At 47.0% G+C, this 18,474-nt stretch overlaps 2 protein-coding genes across 5 annotated transcripts in view; one reads left to right on the forward strand and one right to left on the reverse strand.

The window, feature by feature from the left end:
- The first annotated feature begins 218 nt into the window (after nt 1-218).
- The window catches only part of LOC149429086 (uncharacterized), a 36,455-nt gene continuing 18,199 nt past the window's right edge, over nt 219-18,474 (forward strand). Inside the window, exon 1 of one of the 4 annotated variants that reach the window (XM_089666748.1) lies at nt 219-336. The gene's annotated coding sequence lies outside the window, so the exon portion shown is untranslated. Of the gene's footprint in view, nt 337-14,822; nt 14,976-18,474 lie in introns of those variants that run through there. The other 3 variants (XM_089666751.1, XM_089666749.1, XM_089666747.1) reach the window with 3 other exon arrangements.
- On the reverse strand, nt 12,189-14,812 carry ACYP1 (acylphosphatase 1). The gene is made up of 3 exons (XM_089666752.1): nt 14,679-14,812; nt 12,754-12,841; nt 12,189-12,599 (listed from the first exon to the last, which is right to left on the reverse strand). The coding sequence occupies exons 2-3, from the start codon at nt 12,835-12,837 to the stop codon at nt 12,384-12,386; spliced, it is 300 nt and encodes a 99-aa protein (XP_089522878.1). The 5' UTR covers nt 12,838-12,841; nt 14,679-14,812; the 3' UTR covers nt 12,189-12,383.

Consider the following 18,474-nt stretch of genomic DNA (forward strand, 5'->3'; position numbering starts at 1 on the left):
AATAAGATGTCAGAGGGACAGTAATTGTAACGAAATAAATCTTTTACCTCAGTTAGTTCAGTCAGCTTTCTTTAGCAATCAATCAAAACGGGTTTCCTGGTTACAGGGGGCGGACTCCTCCCTTCTTCCTGGTTACAGAGCGCGGGCTCCTATCAGCTTCTTGTTCACAGGGGGCGGGCACTTCTGGTTACAATGGGCGGACTTCTTTAATCGCCCTGGTTACGGGGGGCGGGCTCTCCTCCTTGATAACAGCAGATATGTAATCAGTACATGCGCACATATCCGTATACAAAAGTTTCTGCAGCTCCTGTCACGTGGTTTTGTTCTTCTTAAAAGGTAAGAAAACATCCTTCCCGGGACCCAACTTCTGATGGACCTCCAGTAGGCAGGTAGAGTGTTAGCTCCTGTGCTCCAGTGTGGAGGATATTCAGTGCGATTGTCTAACTCTAGTGTGTATATGTGGATGGTCAGCTCCAGCGTGGGGGCTGTGCTGTGCACATGGCTGGCCGCAGCGTGGGGGCTGTGCTGTGCGCAGGGTTGGCCGGCCGCAGCGCGGGGGCTGTGCTGTGCGCACGGCTGGCCGGCCGCAGCGCGGGGGCTGTGCTGTGCGCACGGCTGGCCGGCCGCAGCGCGGGGGCTGTGCTGTGCGCACACGGCTGGCCGGCCGCAGCGCGGGGGCTGTGCTGTGCGCACACGGCTGGCCGGCCGCAGCGCGGGGGCTGTGCTGTGCGCACACGGCTGGCCGGCCGCAGCGCGGGGGCTGTGCTGTGCGCACACGGCTGGCCGGCCGCAGCGCGGGGGCTGTGCTGTGCGCACACGGCTGGCTGGCCGCAGCATGGGGGCTGTGCTGTGCACATGGATAGCTATAACCAGCTCCCCTGTCCCTGCTGAAGAAAAGCATCCCCACAACATGATGCTGCCACCACCATGTTTCACGGTGGGGATGGTGTGTTCAGGGTGATGTGCAGTGTTTGTTTTCCCCCACACATAGCATTTTGCTTTTAGGCTAGAAATTTCAATTTTGGTCTCATCTGACCAGAGCCCCTTCTTCCACGTTTGCTGTGTCCCCCACATGGCTTCTCGCAAACTGCAGACAGGACTTCTTATGGCTTTCTTCCAACAATGGCTTTCTTCTTTCCACTCTTCCATGAAGGCCAGATTTGTGGAGTGCACGACTAATAGTTGTCCTGTGGACACCCCCACCTGCCCCTGCCACCTGAGCTGTGGATCTCTGCAGCTTCTCCAGAGTTACCATGGGCTTCTTGGCTGCTTCTCTGATGAATGCTCTCCTTGCCCGGCCTGTCAGTTTAGGTGGACGGACATGTTTTGGTAGATTTACAGTTGTGCCATACTCTTTCCAATTTCAGATGATGGATTGAACAGTGCTCCATGAGATGTTCAAAGCTTGGGATATATTTTTAATAACCTAACCCTACTGTAAACTTCTCCACAACTTTATCCCTGACCTGTCTGGTGTTTTCCATGATCTTCATGATGCTGTTTGTTCACTAATGTTCTCTAGCAAACCTCTGAGGGCTTCACAGAACAGCTGTATTTATACTGAGATTACATTACACACAGGTGGACTCTATTTACTAATTAGGTGACTTCTGAAGGCAATTGGTTCCACTAGATTTTAGTTAGGGGCTGAGTACAAATGCATGCCACACTTTTCAGATATTTATAGTGGGGCAAAAAAGTATTTAGTCAGCCACCAATTGTGCAAGTTCTCCCACTTAAAAAGATGAGAGAGGCCTGTAATTGGCATCATAGGGAGACCTCAACTATGAGAGACAAAATGAGAAAACAAATCCAGACAATCACATTGGCTGATCTGGAAAGAATTTATTTGCAAATTATGGTGGAAAATAAGTATTTGGTCACCTACAAACAAGCAACATTTCTGGCTCTCACAGACCTGTACCTTCTTCATTAAGAGGCTCCTCTGTCCTGCACTCATTACCTGTATCAATGGCACCTGTTTGAACTTGTTATCAGTATAAAAGACACCTGTCCACAACCTCAAACAGTTACACTCAAAACTCCACTATGGTGAAGACTAAAGAGCTGTCGAAGGACACCAGAAACAAAATTGTAGACCTGCACCAGGCTGGGAAGACTGAATCTGCAATAGGCAAGCAGCTTGGTGTCAACAAATCAACTGTGGGAGCAATAATTAGAAAATGGAAGACATACAAGACCACTGATAATCTCCCTCGATCTGGGGCTCCACGCAAGATCTCACCCCGTGGGGTCAAAATGATCACAAGAACGGTGAGCAAAAATCCCAGGACCACATGGGGGGACCTAGTGAGTGACCTGCAGAGAGCTGGGACCAACGTAACAAAGACTACCATCAGTAACACACTACGCCGCCAGGGACTCAGATCCTGCAGTGCCAGACGTGTCCCCCTGCTTAAGCCAGTACATGTCCGGGCCCGTCTGAAGTTTGCTAGAGAGCATTTGGATGATCCAGAAGAGGATTGGGAGAATGTCATATGGTCAGATGAAACCAAAATAGAACTGTTTGGTAGAAACACAACTCGTCGTGTTTGGAGGAGAGAGAATGCTGAGTTGCATCCAAAGAACACCATACCTACTGTGAAGCATGGGGGTGGCAACATAATGCTTTGGGGCTGTTTCTCCGCAAAGGGGCCAGGACGACTGATCCATGTACAGGACAGAATGAATGGGGCCATGTATCGTGAGATTTTGAGTGCAAACCTCCTCCCATCAGCAAGGGCATTGAAGATGAAACGTGGCTGGGTCTTCCAACATGACAATGATCCCAAACATACCACCCGGGCAACGAAGGAGTGGCTTCGTAAGAAGCATTTCAAGGTCCTGGAGTGGCCTAGCCAGTCTCCAGATCTCACCCCCATAGAAAACCTTTGGAGGGAGTAGAAAGTCCGTGTTGCCCAGCGACAGCCCCAAAACATCACTGCTCTAGAGGAGATCTGCATGGAGGATGGGCCAACATACCAGCAACAGTGTGTGCCAACCTTGTGAAGACTTACAGGAAACGTTTGACCTCTGTCATTGCCAACAAAGGATATATAACAAAGTATTGACATGAACTTTTGATATTGACCAAATACTTATTTTCCATCATAATTTGCAAATAAATTCTTTCCAAATCAGCCAATGTGATTGTCTGGATTTTTTTTCTCATTTTGTCTCTCATAGTTGAGGTCTACCTATGATGCCAATTACAGGCCTCTCTCATCTTTGTAAGTGGGAGAACTTGCACAATTGGTGGCTGACTAAATACTTTTTTGCCCCACTGTATTTGTAAAAAATGTTGAAAACAATTTATCGTTAATCTTCCACTTCCCAAATATGTGACACTTTGTGTTGGTCTATCACATAGAATCCCAATAAAATACATTTACATTTTTGGTTGCAGCATGACAATGTGGAAAATTTCAAGGGGTGTGAAGACTTCTTCAAGGCACTGTACATGAAGCCTCATCTATTTCTTACAAATCGGCTCAAATTGCCGATTTGATTGCTCTTACCAGGGATTGCCAGCTTTTTAACCAGTTGCCCTCCAGAGGGCCTGATAGGCCATTTTTTGCGATACGGTGTTGCGTTACATTAGCTGACAATTGCGCGGTCATGCAACACTGTGCATAGATGAAATTTTGTCATTTTTTTTCCCCCACAAATGGAGCTTTCTTTCGGTGGTATTTGATTTTCTCTTTTTTTTTTTTTTTTGCACTATAAACAAAGACAGACAATTATGAAAAAAAACACTATTTTTGACTTTTTGCTGTAAAAAAAACTTAAAAAATAAAATGGTTTCATAAATTTAGGCTAAAATGTATTCTGCTCCATGTCTTTGCTAAAAAAACAATCCCAATAAGTGTACATTAATTGGTTTACATGAGAGTTATAGCATCTACAAATGGTGGTATATATACTGGAATTTTTTTTTTTTTTTTTTTATATTAGTAATTGTGGCGATCAGCAACTTTATAACAGGACTGCGGCGGGCATTCTGACACTGGGGGGGGACTGACTAACTGCCACTGACATCCCCAGTGACACCAATACAGTGATCCGTGCTAATAAAAAGCACTGACACTGTGCTACTGACACTGGGCAGGAAGGGGTTAATATCTGGGGCAATCAAAGGGTTAACTGTGTGTTGTGTTATACTAGGGAGACATGCTGCTTTTGTATTTCTCTGCTGTGCAGAGAAATACAAAGCAGTATGTCTATGCTGACGGGAGAGAGACCGAGTCCCAGTCCCAGCAGAGAATCGGCGGCCGGGACCCGGTGATTGACATATGCAGCAGCCAATTGCGCACCCCCTATCCGGAAATGCAAATCGTGTATATATACTTGACTTTGCGCATCCATGCCGCCCTGTAGCAGTACTTCTGCTATAGGGGAGAGGGATTGGTTAAAGGACAAAATGTTAATATTTACACTGACTCCAAGTATGCCTTTGGTGTAGTTCATAATTTTGGGAAAATATGGAAAATAAGGGGGTTTGTGAGGACAGATTATAAGAAAATATCCCACGGAGATTTGATTTCTGATTTACTAGAAGCCATCCATTTGCCTGCTCAAGACAGTGATTAAATGCAAAGGTCTTCTGTATTCTGACGATCATGTTGTAAGAGGCAATTCACTGGCTGATCAGTTGGCTAAAGAGGCTGCCCAATTGCTGCTGGCTGATACTTCCCCACTTGATTCAATGGACCCTCATGGTACTACCGTCCCTCCCTGCGGACACCCTCTTGAGAGAATTACAAATGACAGCTGCACAGGAGGGTGTAGAATTTTGGAAGGAGTCAGAGTTGTCACTAGACCAAGATGGTTTTGCCCGGGTGCACACTGATGCGGAATTCGCAGTATTTTCTGTGCGAATTCCGCACCGCATCAGAATCCCACCCCGTTCATGCGAACCGCTGCGGGTGTGTATGTTAACAACACCCCGAAAGCAGTCCGCCAAACTCAGTGCGATGTGCAGAATTGGTGTAAATACTCATGTGGTCTGATTCTAGTGCGGACTAAAAAAAGAGTCCTGCAAGTTTTTGGTGCGGTGCGAATAGAGCCATACATAATGTATGGCCCCGATAGCACCACACACAAATCGCATGTGATTTGCACAGGAATGCAGTGCGGTTCCTGTGCAAATCACATGCGATGTACCGCACTGCATGTATGTGAACCCGGGCTTAAAACAAAAGGAGAGGGAAGATAGTTACTCCTTTTTTTTATTTTTTTAAGCTTTTCTGTCCTTCAGTCTCTCTGAGTTTATGTTCTTGTTTACGAAACTAGGTGATAACTTTGGCATGATATTCTGTAAGCAACAGTAACTTCTGATCAGGGCACATACTTTGGCATAAGGCCCAGTTTCTGTGCAGAAAAGCTAAAAATGGCTAGTTTCGTATCAGATGGTTTATGCATGACTTGTGAGTATGCTACAATGTATACTCCTTGACAGGGTGGACTTGATTTAAATAAAGTTGATTTAAATCATTAGTGAAAAGGCTCGATTTAAATCATAATTTGTAAAGATCAACTGCCATCTCTGTCCCGCAGCGGCTCCTCCTCTGACCTGCTGATGACTCACCGACAGTCCCATTCACTTTAATGGGACAACTGCTGATGTGGCAGGGACACAACAAGGTGAGGGACGTGGCGGCAGCAGGTGAGTGGATGCCCACTAACAAGCGCTGCCATGATGGATCTAAAATGACAGGTGCTCTTTAAATGTAAGTAATCTGACTCATTCTTGCTGGTAGTTAGAATCTTTAATATTTGCAAACCAAATGAAGGTTTCCTTTTTACAATAATAAGCTTTCAGGTTAGTAAAACAGCGATGTCAGAACCTATTTTAGTAAATCAAAAACAAATTCTCCTGCGCTCTAGGACCCAGACGGGTGGCGAATGGAGGGAACCAGACCTGGAAAAATCGACCACCAGTGCATGTAGGGTTGTGCGGCTCCAAACAAGGCTGGGGAAGCCCGACCAATACTGCAGAACGAAATGAAAACAAGAAGCGCTCCAACCTTGCGCATTACCTCAGTAACAAATTTATTAATTATAAAAATATACTCACAAACAGCGAATAAAATCAGGCATTTAAGTCCTCAAATGGACTTGAAGACAGCGCGAATCCCATCAAGGGGGATGGATATTCAGTACAGCTGACGCGTTTCGAAGGGTGTCCCTTCTTCATCAGAGCACGTCAGCTGTACTGAATATCCATCCCCCTTGATGGGATTCGCGCTGTCTTCAAGTCCATTTGAGGACTTACATGCCTGATTTTATTCGCTGTTTGTGAGTATATTTTTATAATTAATACATTTTGGTTACTGAGGTAATGTGCAAGGTTGGTGCGCTTCTCGTTTTCATTTCGTTCTGCAGAACCTATTTTAGGGTAACAGGTTAATCACACGTAGCTGGAAAACGACTCAGATTCTTTTATTTCATGTTTTTTTTCATGGTTACTGTGAAATTGTGTGAATGCATCAATGCAGTGCATGTTATCAGAGCTTGGATTCATTGAATGAGATTACCAAAAATGTAAATATTGCAGAATATACAGCCTCATGCTACATAACTAAGCTCCATTTCATGCTGAATAAACTAAATTATTAATCTATTTTAAATAGATTTTTACTCCAAAAGTATATTATTTATTTATTTATTTATTTATTTATCGAGTTTATATAGCGCCAAAGGGTTTGCTCAGCGCTGTACAATAGAGGGGGGACAATACATGAAACAGAACAGTAACATCAAACAGTACACAAGGGGTTAGAGGGCCCTACTCTTTCGAGCTTACAATCTAGGAGGGGGGGGGTAGAGGCACAGGAGGAAACGGCTGTGGGGGATGGAGTGGTAGGAGGAGGGAAGGGCAGCGGCTGTTAGGTGAGGGTGGGGTAGGCTTCCCTGAAGAGGTGGGTTTTCAGGGAGCGCCTGAAGGTGAGGAGGGACGGTGACAGTCTGATGGATTGGGGTAGTGAGTTCCAGAGGATGGGGGAGGACCTGGAGAAGTCTTGCAGTCGTGCGTGGGAGGAGGAGACCAGGGAGCAAGATAGAAGAAGGTCCTGTGAAGAGCGAAGGGTACGGGTAGGGTGGTACTTGGGAATCAGATCGGTGAGGTAGTTAGGGGCAGTGTTGTGGATGGCCTTATAGGTCAGGGTGAGCAATTTGAATTTAATGCGTTGGGCAATGGGGAGCCAGTGGAGGGAGAGGCAGAGGGGGGTGGCAGAGGTGGAGCGGCTGGTGAGGTGGATGAGTCTGGCCGCTGAGTTCAGGATGGTCTGAAGCGGGGAGAGCCTGCACTGGGGTAGGCCGGTGAGGAGGGAGTTGCAGTAGTCCAGGCGTGAGATAATCAGGGAGTGTACTAGTAGTTTAGTGGTGTCTGTGGTAAGGAAGGAACGTATCCTGGCGATGTTCCGGAGGTGGAGCCTGCATGTGTTTGTGAGGGATTTGATATGAGGTTGAAAGGAAAGGTTTGAGTCCAGAGTGACGCCAAGGACCTTGGCTTGCTGGGCGGGATTGATGGTGGTGTTGTTGGTAGTGATGGAAAGGATGGGGGGGGGGGGCGCGGGCTGGGGGGAAGATGAGAAGCTCGGTTTTGGAGAGGTTGAGTTTGAGGAAATTGAGCGACATCCAGTCAGAGATGTCGTTTAGGAGGTGAGTGATGCGGGCGGAGAATGAGGGGGTGAGGTGAGGGGTGGATAGGTAGATTTGAGTATCATCAGCATAGAGGTGGTAATTGAAGCCGTGGGAGTGTATGAGTTTGCCAAGGGAGGAGGTGTAGATGGAGAAGAGAAGGGGTCCAAGGACAGAGCCCTGGGGGACCCCAACAGAGAGGGGGAGAGAAGGGGAGGTGGCACCATTGTAGGTGACACTGAAGGAGCGTTGGGATAGATAGGACGAGAACCAGGAGAGAGCGGTGTCTCTGATGCCAAGGGAGAGTAGTTTATTAAGGAGGAGGGGGTGGTCGACTGTGTCAAAGGCCGCAGAGAGGTCTAGGAGGAGGAGGACAGAGTAGTCGCCTTTGGCTTTGGCGGTTAGTAGATCGTTGGTGATTTTGAGGAGGGCAGTTTCGGTGGAGTGTAGGGGACGGAAGCCGGACTGTAGTGGGTCAAGGAGGTTGTTGTCATCTAGGTGGGAGCTTAGGCGATCGAAGACCAAGCGCTCAAGGAGCTTGGAAGTGAGTGGCAGCAGGGAAATTGGTCTGAGGTTGTTGAGGTCAGTGGGGTCCAGGGAGGGCTTTTTGAGTATGGGGGTGATGTGCGCATGTTTTAGGGGGGAGGGGAATACGCCAGTAGAGAGGGAGAGATTAAAAATGTGGGTAAGGGAGCGGATGAGGGAAGAGGGGGGTGACCGGAGGAGTTGAGAGGGGATGGGGTCCAGGGGGCAGGTAGTGAGACGGGCTTCTGAGAAGACTCTGCTGACTTCCTCAGTGGTAGTAGGGCTGAAGGAGTGCAGTGATGGGGGGGTTATGGTAGGCAGGGCCTTGGGTGTGGTGGGGGGCAGTGCCGTTGCGAGGTCAGAGGAGGGGAGAGATGAGGGGGTGATAGAAGGGGGGAGGCTAGATGGGGAGGTAGATTGCAAGTAGACTATGTCCTTGCGGATTGCGTCAATCTTGCTGTGGAGATGAGTGGCAATCTCGTGGGCGGTAAGTGAGGTACTGAGTGGAGGAAGGGGGGGAGAGAGCAGGGAGTTGAAGGTGGAGAAGAGTCGGCGAGGGCAGGTGGAGAGGGTGTTAATCAGGTTAACAAAGTAGGCCTGCTTGGCGGCGTGGAGGGAGGAGGTGTAGGTGAGGAAGGCAGATTTGTAGAGGGAGAATGTATGAGGGGACCTGGTTTTGCGCCATAGTCTCTCCAGCGCACGACTGCGACGTTTGAGGCATTTAGTGTGGTCGTTCTGCCATGGTTGGAGCGGTCTGGGTTTGATGTAGCGTGTGGTTAGGGGTGCCAGAGAGTCTAGTGTAGCTGATAGTGAGTCGTTGTACGTGGAGGTGGCTAGGTCAGGACATGACAGTGGAAGGATGCTGTCGTGTAGGCGGTCGGCAGCCGAGTGGAGGGGGGCTGGGTGCAGGTTGCGGAGGTTGCGGCTGGTGATGGTTTGGCGCACTGGGGGGGGGGAGTTGGGGGAAGGGGAGGTGGAGAACGTGAGGAGGTGGTGGTCGGAGAGAGGGAAGGGTGTGTTAGAGAACTGGTTGAGGGTACAGAGGTGGGAGAAGACGAGGTCCAGGGTGTTCCCATTGATGTGGGTGGAGGATTGGGTGTGTTGTGTGAGCGCGAAGGAGGAGGTTAGGTGGAGGAGTTGGGAAGTAGTCGGGGTGTTGTCATTGATGGGGATGTTGAAGTCCCCGAGGATGATGGTCGGTAGCTCAGAGGAGAGGAAGAAGGGAAGCCAGGCGGCGAAGTTATCCAGGAAGCGGGCTATGGATCCAGGGGGCCTGTAGATCACTGCGATCCTTAGGGGGGTGGGTGAGAAGAGCCGGATGCAGTGAGCTTCGAAGGAGGAAAAGGTTAGGGAGGGGGGGTTAGGGAGGACCTGGAAGGTGCTCAGCGGTGATAAGAGCAGGCCGACACCACCACCTTTGTGACCGCTCAGTCTTGGTGAGTGGGACCAGATGAGACCTCCATGGGAGAGTGCCGCAGGGGAGGTAGTGTCAGTGGCCTGTATCCAGGTTTCGGTGATGGCTAGGAGATTGAGGGAGCGGGAGATAAAGAGGTCATGGATGGCAGTTAGTTTGTTGCGAACCGAACGGGCGTTCAGAAGTGCAACCACTTCTGAACGCCCGTTCAGAAGTGGTTGCACTTCTGAATATTACTAAATATTCAGAAGTGCATATTGTGCAAGAATATATAATATAATATATATTCTGAATAATATAATATATTATATTATAATATATTATATATATTATAATATAATATATATTATAATATAATATATATAATATAATATATATTATATATATATTATATATAATATAATATATAATATAATATATATTATAATATATATTATAATATAATATAATATATATTATAATATAATATATATATATTATATATATAATATATATATTATATATCTGAATAATATAATATATTCAGAAGTGCATATTTGTGAGAAGTGGTTGCACTTCTCAATATTACTAAAATTTGATAAAAATAAAAAAAATCCAATTTAATTAAAAAAAAAAAATTATTGGTTAAAGGCCCTATTATAGCTGCCCACCTTCTTACACATAATTTTGAATACAGTGAGTAAAGCTTTGAATACGACGTACAATACCTTTTTGGTATGGTCTGATCTTATTCCCAGCTACCAGTGGTAGGATGGATAGGAGAGTGAGAGCATCCTGCCTGAAATTAACCATTACAATGGCTAGATCTTGTGTTGGGCATGTTCTGTGTACACAAATGGCTAGTTCTGATGTAAATAATATTCGGTATACAGACATGGCCAATTCAAGTGTGGAGGATATTCTGTACATGTGGATGGCTAGCTACGGTATTAAAGATCTTCTGTGTACCAGATGGTGAGGTCCAGTGTGGAGGATATTCTGTGTATGCAGAAGGCTAGCTCTGGTGTTTGGGGGATATTCTAATAATAATACAGATGGCTAGCTTCAGTTTGGGGGATATTCTAGGTACACGCATGGCTTTCTCCATTGAGAAGGATATTATGTAGACCTAGATGGCTATCTTCAGTGTGGAGGATATGGATGGCTGGCTCTGGTGAGAGAACTATTCTGCGGACATGCATGGCAAGCTCTGGTGTGGGGGATATTCTGTGTACATAGACAGATGGTTCTAGTGTGGTGTATATTCTGTGTATTAGATGGTTTTCTCCTGTGTGAAGGATATTCTGTGTATTACATGGTTTGCTCCTGTGTGGAGGATATTCTGTGTATTACATGGTTTTGCTCCTGTGTGAAGGATATTCTGTGTATTAGATGGTTTGCTCCTGTGTGGAGGATATTCTGTGTATTAGATGGTTTGCTCCTGTGTGAAGGATATTCTGTGTATTAGATGGTTTGCTCCTGTGTGGAGGATATTCTGTGTATTAGATGGTTTGCTCCTGTGTGGAGGATATTCTGTGTATTACATGGTTTGCTCCTGTGTGGAGGATATTCTGTGTATTAGATGGTTTGCTCCTGTGTGGAGGATATTCTGTGTATTAGATGGTTTGCTCCTGTGTGGAGGATATTCTGTGTATTACATGGTTTGCTCCTGTGTGGAGGATATTCTGTGTATTACATGGTTTGCTCCTGTGTGGAGGATATTCTGTGTATTACATGGTTTGCTCCTGTGTGGAGGATCTTCTGTGTATTACATGGTTTGCTCCTGTGTGGAGGATCTTCTATGTACTAGATGGTTCCCTCCAAAGCGGGGGGGATCTTCTGTGTACTGGAATGTTTGCTCTAATGCGGGGGATCTTCAGTATACTAGATGGCTAGTTCTAGTGTGGAGGATATTCTATATACTAGATGGTTTGCTCCAATGTGGGGGATATTCTGCATACACAGATGCTTAGCTCTGGTGTTGGTGATTTTCTGTGTACACGGATAGTTAGCTTTGGTGTGGAGGATCTTCTGTGTACTAGATGGTTCTCTCCAGTGCGGGGGATCTTCTGTGTACTAGATGGTTCGCTCTAATGCGAGGGATCTTCTGTGTCCTAGATGGCTATTTCTAGTGTGGAGGATATTCTATGTACTAGATGGTTTGCTCCAAAGTGGGGGATCTTCTGTGTACTAGATGGCTACTTCTAGTGTGGGGGATCTTCTGCATACACAGCTGGTTAGCTCTGGTGTGGAGGATCTTCTGTGTACTAGATGGCTACTTCTAGTGTGGGGGATCTTCTGTATAGTAGATGGTTCGCTCCAGTGTGAGGGATCTTCTGTGTACTAGATGGTTCGCTCCAGTGTGAGGGATCTTCTGTGTACTAGATGGTTCGCTCCAGTGTGAGGGATCTTCTGTGTACTAGATGGTTCGCTCCAGTGTGAGGGATCTTCTGTGTACTAGATGGTTCGCTCCGGTGCAGGGGCTATTCTGTGTACTAGATGGTTCGCTCCAGTGTGGGGGATCTTCTGCATACACAGATGGTTAGCTCTGGTGTGCTGATATTCATGTACACAGATTGCTGGCCTGTGCTCTGGCATGCGATGATTACAGACAAGCACACAGAAGGAATTATGAGGGTTTTTTTCTCTTTATTTCAGTGCAGTGCAACAGAACTAACAAAACAATACAGTAAATGGAATGTACAACTCGTCCAGATGTGTAAATGTTCCCGCCATACAGGCAATTAGTCGTTTTCTCGCTGTTATCATCCGGCCGATCCTGCAAGACGAAGCGCTCGCCATTAACTCCTCCATGCCTGGGCTGTCACTTTTTAATGGAGAAACTTCTGAACTCTAGTTGTTGGATGTCCCTCTGGTTGTGAAATTTGGCCTCTGTGATTCGGGATTTGGGGCTCCCCTTGTTCTGCAGCCATTCCTGCATCTCCCGCACTCGGCTTAGCGGCCCCTGAATCTGCCCCTGGACTGTCCCGTTGTCTGTATTTTGCACCCAGCCAACCAAGCCCAGGCGTGTCCCCTCCGCCTGAAATTGGGAGAACAAAGAGCCTGTCAGTTTAATGGCAGGACATCAGACACCTGAGCAATAAGAGTGACCATATATGACAGGCCCACAGGGGGCACCATGTGAGCTCCTCAGTGAGAATGCTGAGCGGGATTGATGGATGGATGGATGTTACCTGTGTGTACTTGCGGAAGAAAACCCCCTGAACCTTCCCAAACACCTCATAGTCTAGGGAGACGAGCGAGCCACCCTCCGCCATGTTCCTGAGGGGGAAGAAACAAATGACACGGTTACCACGGTGATGGCTCTTTGATTCTCCTCCAACCAATCCCTCTGCTCAGCTCTCTACTTCCATCATCACTCTCATGTGGCTTTGCTGTTCCATATTTCCATCTCTGCATTTTTCATCTTTGCATTTAATCATAGTCTTCAAATACTGGCTGATTGTATCTCAGACATGGCAGTCTACACCCACAGGTGAATGGCTGCTGAGATAAAACCAACTTCTGGATAACACTGTGCTCATGGACATGGGGCCCCTGTGTGCACAGGAGGAGTGAGAAGGCACAGAGATTGCATTAGACAGGAGGGGCCCCTCCGTGGCTGTATATATATGGGACATCTGCTGCCACAGTCCTACTTGCCTCATACAGGCGGGACCCCTGTGTACACTGGAGGAATGAGAAGACACAAGGTGACCCCCATACATGGCTGCACATATTGGGGGGCCTCTGCTGGCAAAATCCTAACCCTCTCTACAAGGAGGGGCCCCTCTGTACACATGAGAAATGAGAAGACAAAAGGAGGCTCCCATACACAGGAGGGGCCCTCCCTCTACACTATCTACCCCCCATGGCTGGATATACAGGAGACCTCAAAATCCTCTACCCTTGCCATATACAGGGGGGCCTCTGCTAAAAGAACCCTCCACCCCCATACAAAGGAGGAATGAGAAGACACAAGGGGACCCCCATATACAGGAGCGGCCCCCATTGTTGGATATATAGAGGCCTCTGCTGAATTAAACCTTCACCCCTATACAAAAGGCCAGTGAGAAGACATAAGGAGGCCCCTATATACAGGAGGGGCCCCTTACCTCTATCCTCTACCCCCTAACAATCCTATGCCCCCATTATATACAGGGGTGGGGCCACATGGTTGAGGGGCCTCTGCTGAAACAAACCTCCATCCCCATGCAGAAGAGGAATGAGAAAACACAAGGAGTCCCTATATACAGGAGGGTCCCCTTACCTCTATTCTCTACACTTCTTCCGATGGCTGGATATATAGGGGGGCCTCATAAACCCTGCCCCCGCATTATACAGGAGGGGCCCCCATGGTTGAATTTATATGGGCCTCTGCTGACACACTCTACACAGAATGAGAAGACACAGAAGGGCCCCTAATTCTCCTCCCCCAACCCCCCCCCCCCCCCCATGGCTTGATATATAGGGGGCCCTGCAATCCTCTACCCCCACCATATACAGGAGGGGCCCCCATGGTTGAATATATAGGGGCCTCTGCTGACACTACACAGGAGGAATGAGAAGACAGAGAAGGGGCCCCTAATTTCCCCCCCATGGCTTGATATATAGGGAAACCTGCTGCAATCCTCTACCCCCACCAAACACGAGGGCCCCCCAACCCTTCTGCTTCCCTTCCCCCATACACAAGAAATGAATATATAGGGGGCATCTACAGACACAACCCCACCTCTCCATACACCAGAGACCCCCCTTCATGGCTAGATATATGGGGGGGGGCCTCACATCCCTCTACCAACACCCCCATGACTGACTATAGAGGGGGGCCTCACAATGCTCTACCCCCACCATACACAGAAAGAGCCCCTCCATGGCTGGATATATAGGAGGCTTCTGTAGACACAACCTGGCTGAATATACAGAGGGGTCTTGAAATTCTTTGCCTCCCTCCCCCCACCTAAACACAGTGGATGGGGCCCCTCTGTGGCAGGGTATATAGGGGTCTCCCCTCCCCATTTACAGGGGGGCTCCTACAGGCTGGATCTAGTTGCTCTCACAATCCTCCACACCCTTACACAGGAGGGCCCCTTCATATCTGGATTTACAACCCACTCACTCTGCGCTGCTCCGTTCCTATGACAACACCGGCCAGCAGAGTCCTAGGATGATGACGTAGGAGGCTCCGTTCCTGGGCACGTCCCCGGGAAACCATCTTCGGCTCCCTCATTGGTCTATCATCAATATCCCGCGACGCAGCACGCTGATTGGTTTTTCTCCCTATATCCCGCCCCCTCCATTGTATCTATGGCAGCGGTCTCCATGGTTCCTGCAGTACACAGAGCTCTCCTTCCAGGATGGTGTGGAAGTGAAGGAGACCGGAGTTTTCCCGCCGCCATTCATCCTTCCAGTGTCGGTGAGTAGAATCCCGGCTCTCCGTGTCCCCGGCCTGGAGGAACCCAGCACACCGTCAGCGTCACCCTGTGGTGGTGGCGGTGCAGCCCCTTCCCCACACCCTGCCCTGTGTCTGCTCTGTGTGCCACCCATTGTGCGGTGTAGAGGGTGAGCCTAGCCGGGTGTAAGCTCTGGCGGGTTTTGTTTTCAGGAGGACAGTTGATTGCGTCGTTTGTTTACCGGCATCTTCTATGGGGGGGGGCCAAACGTCCAGGAAAATTCCTGAGATCCTCTATAAAACCACTATGGGGGGGGGGGGGGGGGCAAGGGGTATATGCACCGCACTCACACAGCCAAGAGAGCACAGGGTATGTGCGACCACAGCGTCCGGGGTGTGTGCACACAGCCAGAGCATACAGGGTATGCGCAACGCGCACATGGCCACAGCGTGCAGAGTATGCTCACCGCACACGTGTGGCCACAGTGAATGGGGTATATACAGGGTGGATTTGATTTAAATCCCTAGTCAGTAAGGCTTGATGTAAATCCTAGTTTTCTACATAAAGACTAATTCTTGCTGGTATAACTTTAATATACAAGTAGATGAAGATTTTTAGAATAACTTTTCATATTAGTTTTTTTATCCCCAGTTTAATAGGTTAATCATTCATATTTGGACAACTTTTCTGTTGTACTTAGGAAGGAGAAAAATAATCATTACCTTAATAATAACAATTTAAATAGATTTATTCATCTGAAACAATAACATTCCAGCATATGTGATTTGCTTAAACATCCATGTTTGGTAACTAATTTGGCTAAACAAAATCTATATATTTGAAGAAACTTAGACTGTCAGCCCCTTCCTCCTCACACTTAGTTTCACTTTCTTCTTGTGCAGATCTATTCCACTCCAAACAATCAGAAAAATATTGTTTCTATTCTATTCACTGAACTTCTTGAAACTTAGCACTGAAGGGGTTGATTCTGTATTCATAGGTTTGTAGAAGTTAGGATGAAGGTCTTTTTCTTAGCTCTGTTCATGTTATAACATTTTTGCTGTGAAGAAGAGGCATGTGATCTCCGCTGAGTCATTCAGTTTTGAGAACTGCAAAAGTAAACCAACATCTGTGATAATATCTTGTAGGCAGAGAAACTGCCCAATAATCTCACAAAAACCTCTGGAAGAGCATGACATTGTGAATGGATTCATGGAATTTATTTACCAAAAAAATTAAACATATACAGCCTTATTCTACATAATTAAAAAACTAATCTTTATTTCATGATGGAATAACCTTTGGATGGTAATATATTTTCCTCCAAAAAGCATTTTATTAAAAAAAAAATCAGATTTTAAATTAAAAAAAATCAGATTTTTTTTTATTTTTTTTTTTTAATCATTGATTTTTATCCACCCAGGTATATGCACCGCACTCACACAGTCAAGTGAGCACAGGGTATGTGCGGCCACAGCGTCCGGGGTGTGCGCACACAGCCAGAGCGTCCAGGGTATGCGCACCACGCGCGGCCACAGTGTCCAGGGTGTGTGCGCACACAGCCAGAGCATACTGGGTATGTGCGCGGCCAGAGCGTACGGCGTATGCAAACAGAGTGCAAACGGCCACAGCGTATGGGGTATGCGCACCCAGCCACAGCGTACGGGTTATGCGCACCGCACGGCCAGAGCGTACAGGGTATAGGCACCATACACATGGAATATATCTAGGTTAACACCCACATCTTACTTTTGGGGAGTCTGAGAGCTCGATATAAGTTTACCCCGTCTGGCTATGGTGGCACTAATCAATTTATATTACACGGCATACAAAGCCTGCACACAATGAACAGCTTGACGTGATACTAGACACACACTATTTAAAGGATACATTTACTTTTTAAAAAAAAAAAAAAAACATAATAAATGCACTCTTTTTTTTTAGGAAAAAAAAAAGTGGGTTTTTTTTTTTTTTTTTGTTACGGTAAGGGGTTAGAGCTAAAGTTAGATTAGGGTTTGGGGTTAATATTTTATTTATTGTCTTAATATTTATGATTATTATTTTTGTTAGGGTAATAATAATAACAAATGAATACATGTAAAATAATACACAAATAAAAATAATCATCAATAAATAATACATAAGAAATAAACCCTAACCCTTTAAAAAATATATATTAATAATAATAAACCCTCTAATACAAAATAAGTTATACATTCTTTTTTTTTTTTTTTGTTCAGGTTTAGTGTGTATAATATATTAATAATTAGATCTGGGTGTCATCAGCGTAGAGTTGGTATTGGAAGCCATGTGAAGTTATCAGTTGGCCCAGGGAGGAGGTATAGAGAGAGAAAAGGAGGGGCCCAAGAACAGAAACTTGGGGTACCCCAACAGGAAGAGGGACGGAGGAGGAGGCGTTGTATGTGACACTGAAAGTGCGCTGAGAAAGGTAAGAGGAGAACCAGGAGAGAGCAGATTCACGGAGGCCGATGGAGTGGAGTTTACTGAGGAGGAGCGGGTGGTCGACTGTGTCAAACGCAGCGGAAAGGTTGAGGAGTAGGAGTATGGAGTAATGGCCGTTGGTTTTAGCAGTTAGTAGGTCATTAGTGAGTTTTAGTAGGGCAGTTTCTGTGGAATGTTATGGGCGGAAGCCAGACTGTCGGGGATGAAGAAGTTTGTTGTCGGTGAGGTAGTAGTTCATACGGTTGTGAACAAGGCGCTCGAGAAGCTTGGAGGCAAACGGGAGCAGGGAGATGGGTCTTAAGTTATTCAAACAGGTGGGGTACAGCGAGGGTTTTTTGAGAATGGGGATAACCAGTTCATGTTTGAGCGGGGAGGGAAAGGTGCCCATGGAGAGTGAGAGGTTGAAGATGTGGTTTAGAGAGTTTAGGAGAGAGCAGGAAGGAGGTGGGGACAGGATCCAGGGGACAGGTGGTGAAGTGGGCCTTGGAAAGGAGTTCGGTAACTTCCTTGGTGGTAACAGGGTCGAAGGAGGAGAGTGTTGAGTTTGGTGCTGGGCCTGGTTTGTTGGTTAGAGGAGGAAGCTTGACACTGGAGATCTCATCACGAATTGTAGATCTTCTTGGAATGACTGGCCATCTACTGTGCAGTAAGTAAGTTGGTGGGTGGAGTAAGGAATTAAGGGTAGAGAAGAGTTGACGAGGATTGGATGAGAGGGTCTTGATGAGAGTGTTCTAGTAGGTTTGCTTAGCAGCGTGGAGAATGGAGTTGTATTTGAGAAGAGCGGATTTGTAGAGGGTAAAGTCTTTCAGGGATTTCGTTTTCTGCCATGCTCACTCAAGAGTGCGGCTGCTTCTCTTGAGACTTCTGGTGTCATCTGTTTGCCAGGGTTGTGACAGGCGAGGCCTGGTTCTGCATGTAGAAAAAGGAGCAAGAGCGTCCAGGGAGGATGATAGATAGTTGTAGGCAGGTGTGGCCAGCTCTGGGCAGGACAGGGGTGCAATTTCAGGGCTGAGGTGGTGGCGGTTTATACAGGTAACGGTTTGCTGGTTGGAGGCATGG

Source organism: Staurois parvus, unplaced genomic scaffold (genome assembly GCF_062004578.1).
Source record: "Staurois parvus isolate SC_StPar_1 unplaced genomic scaffold, SC_StPar_1.0 ptg002816l, whole genome shotgun sequence".
NCBI classification, from domain to species: Eukaryota; Metazoa; Chordata; class Amphibia; order Anura; family Ranidae; genus Staurois; species Staurois parvus.

Bases quoted from the DNA above. Each gene is read 5' to 3' on its own strand.
- ACYP1 (XM_089666752.1), bottom strand. From the start codon at position 12,837: ATGGCGGAGGGTGGCTCGCTCGTCTCCCTAGACTATGAGGTGTTTGGG. The intron at 12,600-12,753 runs GTAACATCCATC...TCCCAATTTCAG, and splicing joins TCTTCCGCAAGTACACACAG to GCGGAGGGGACACGCCTGGG.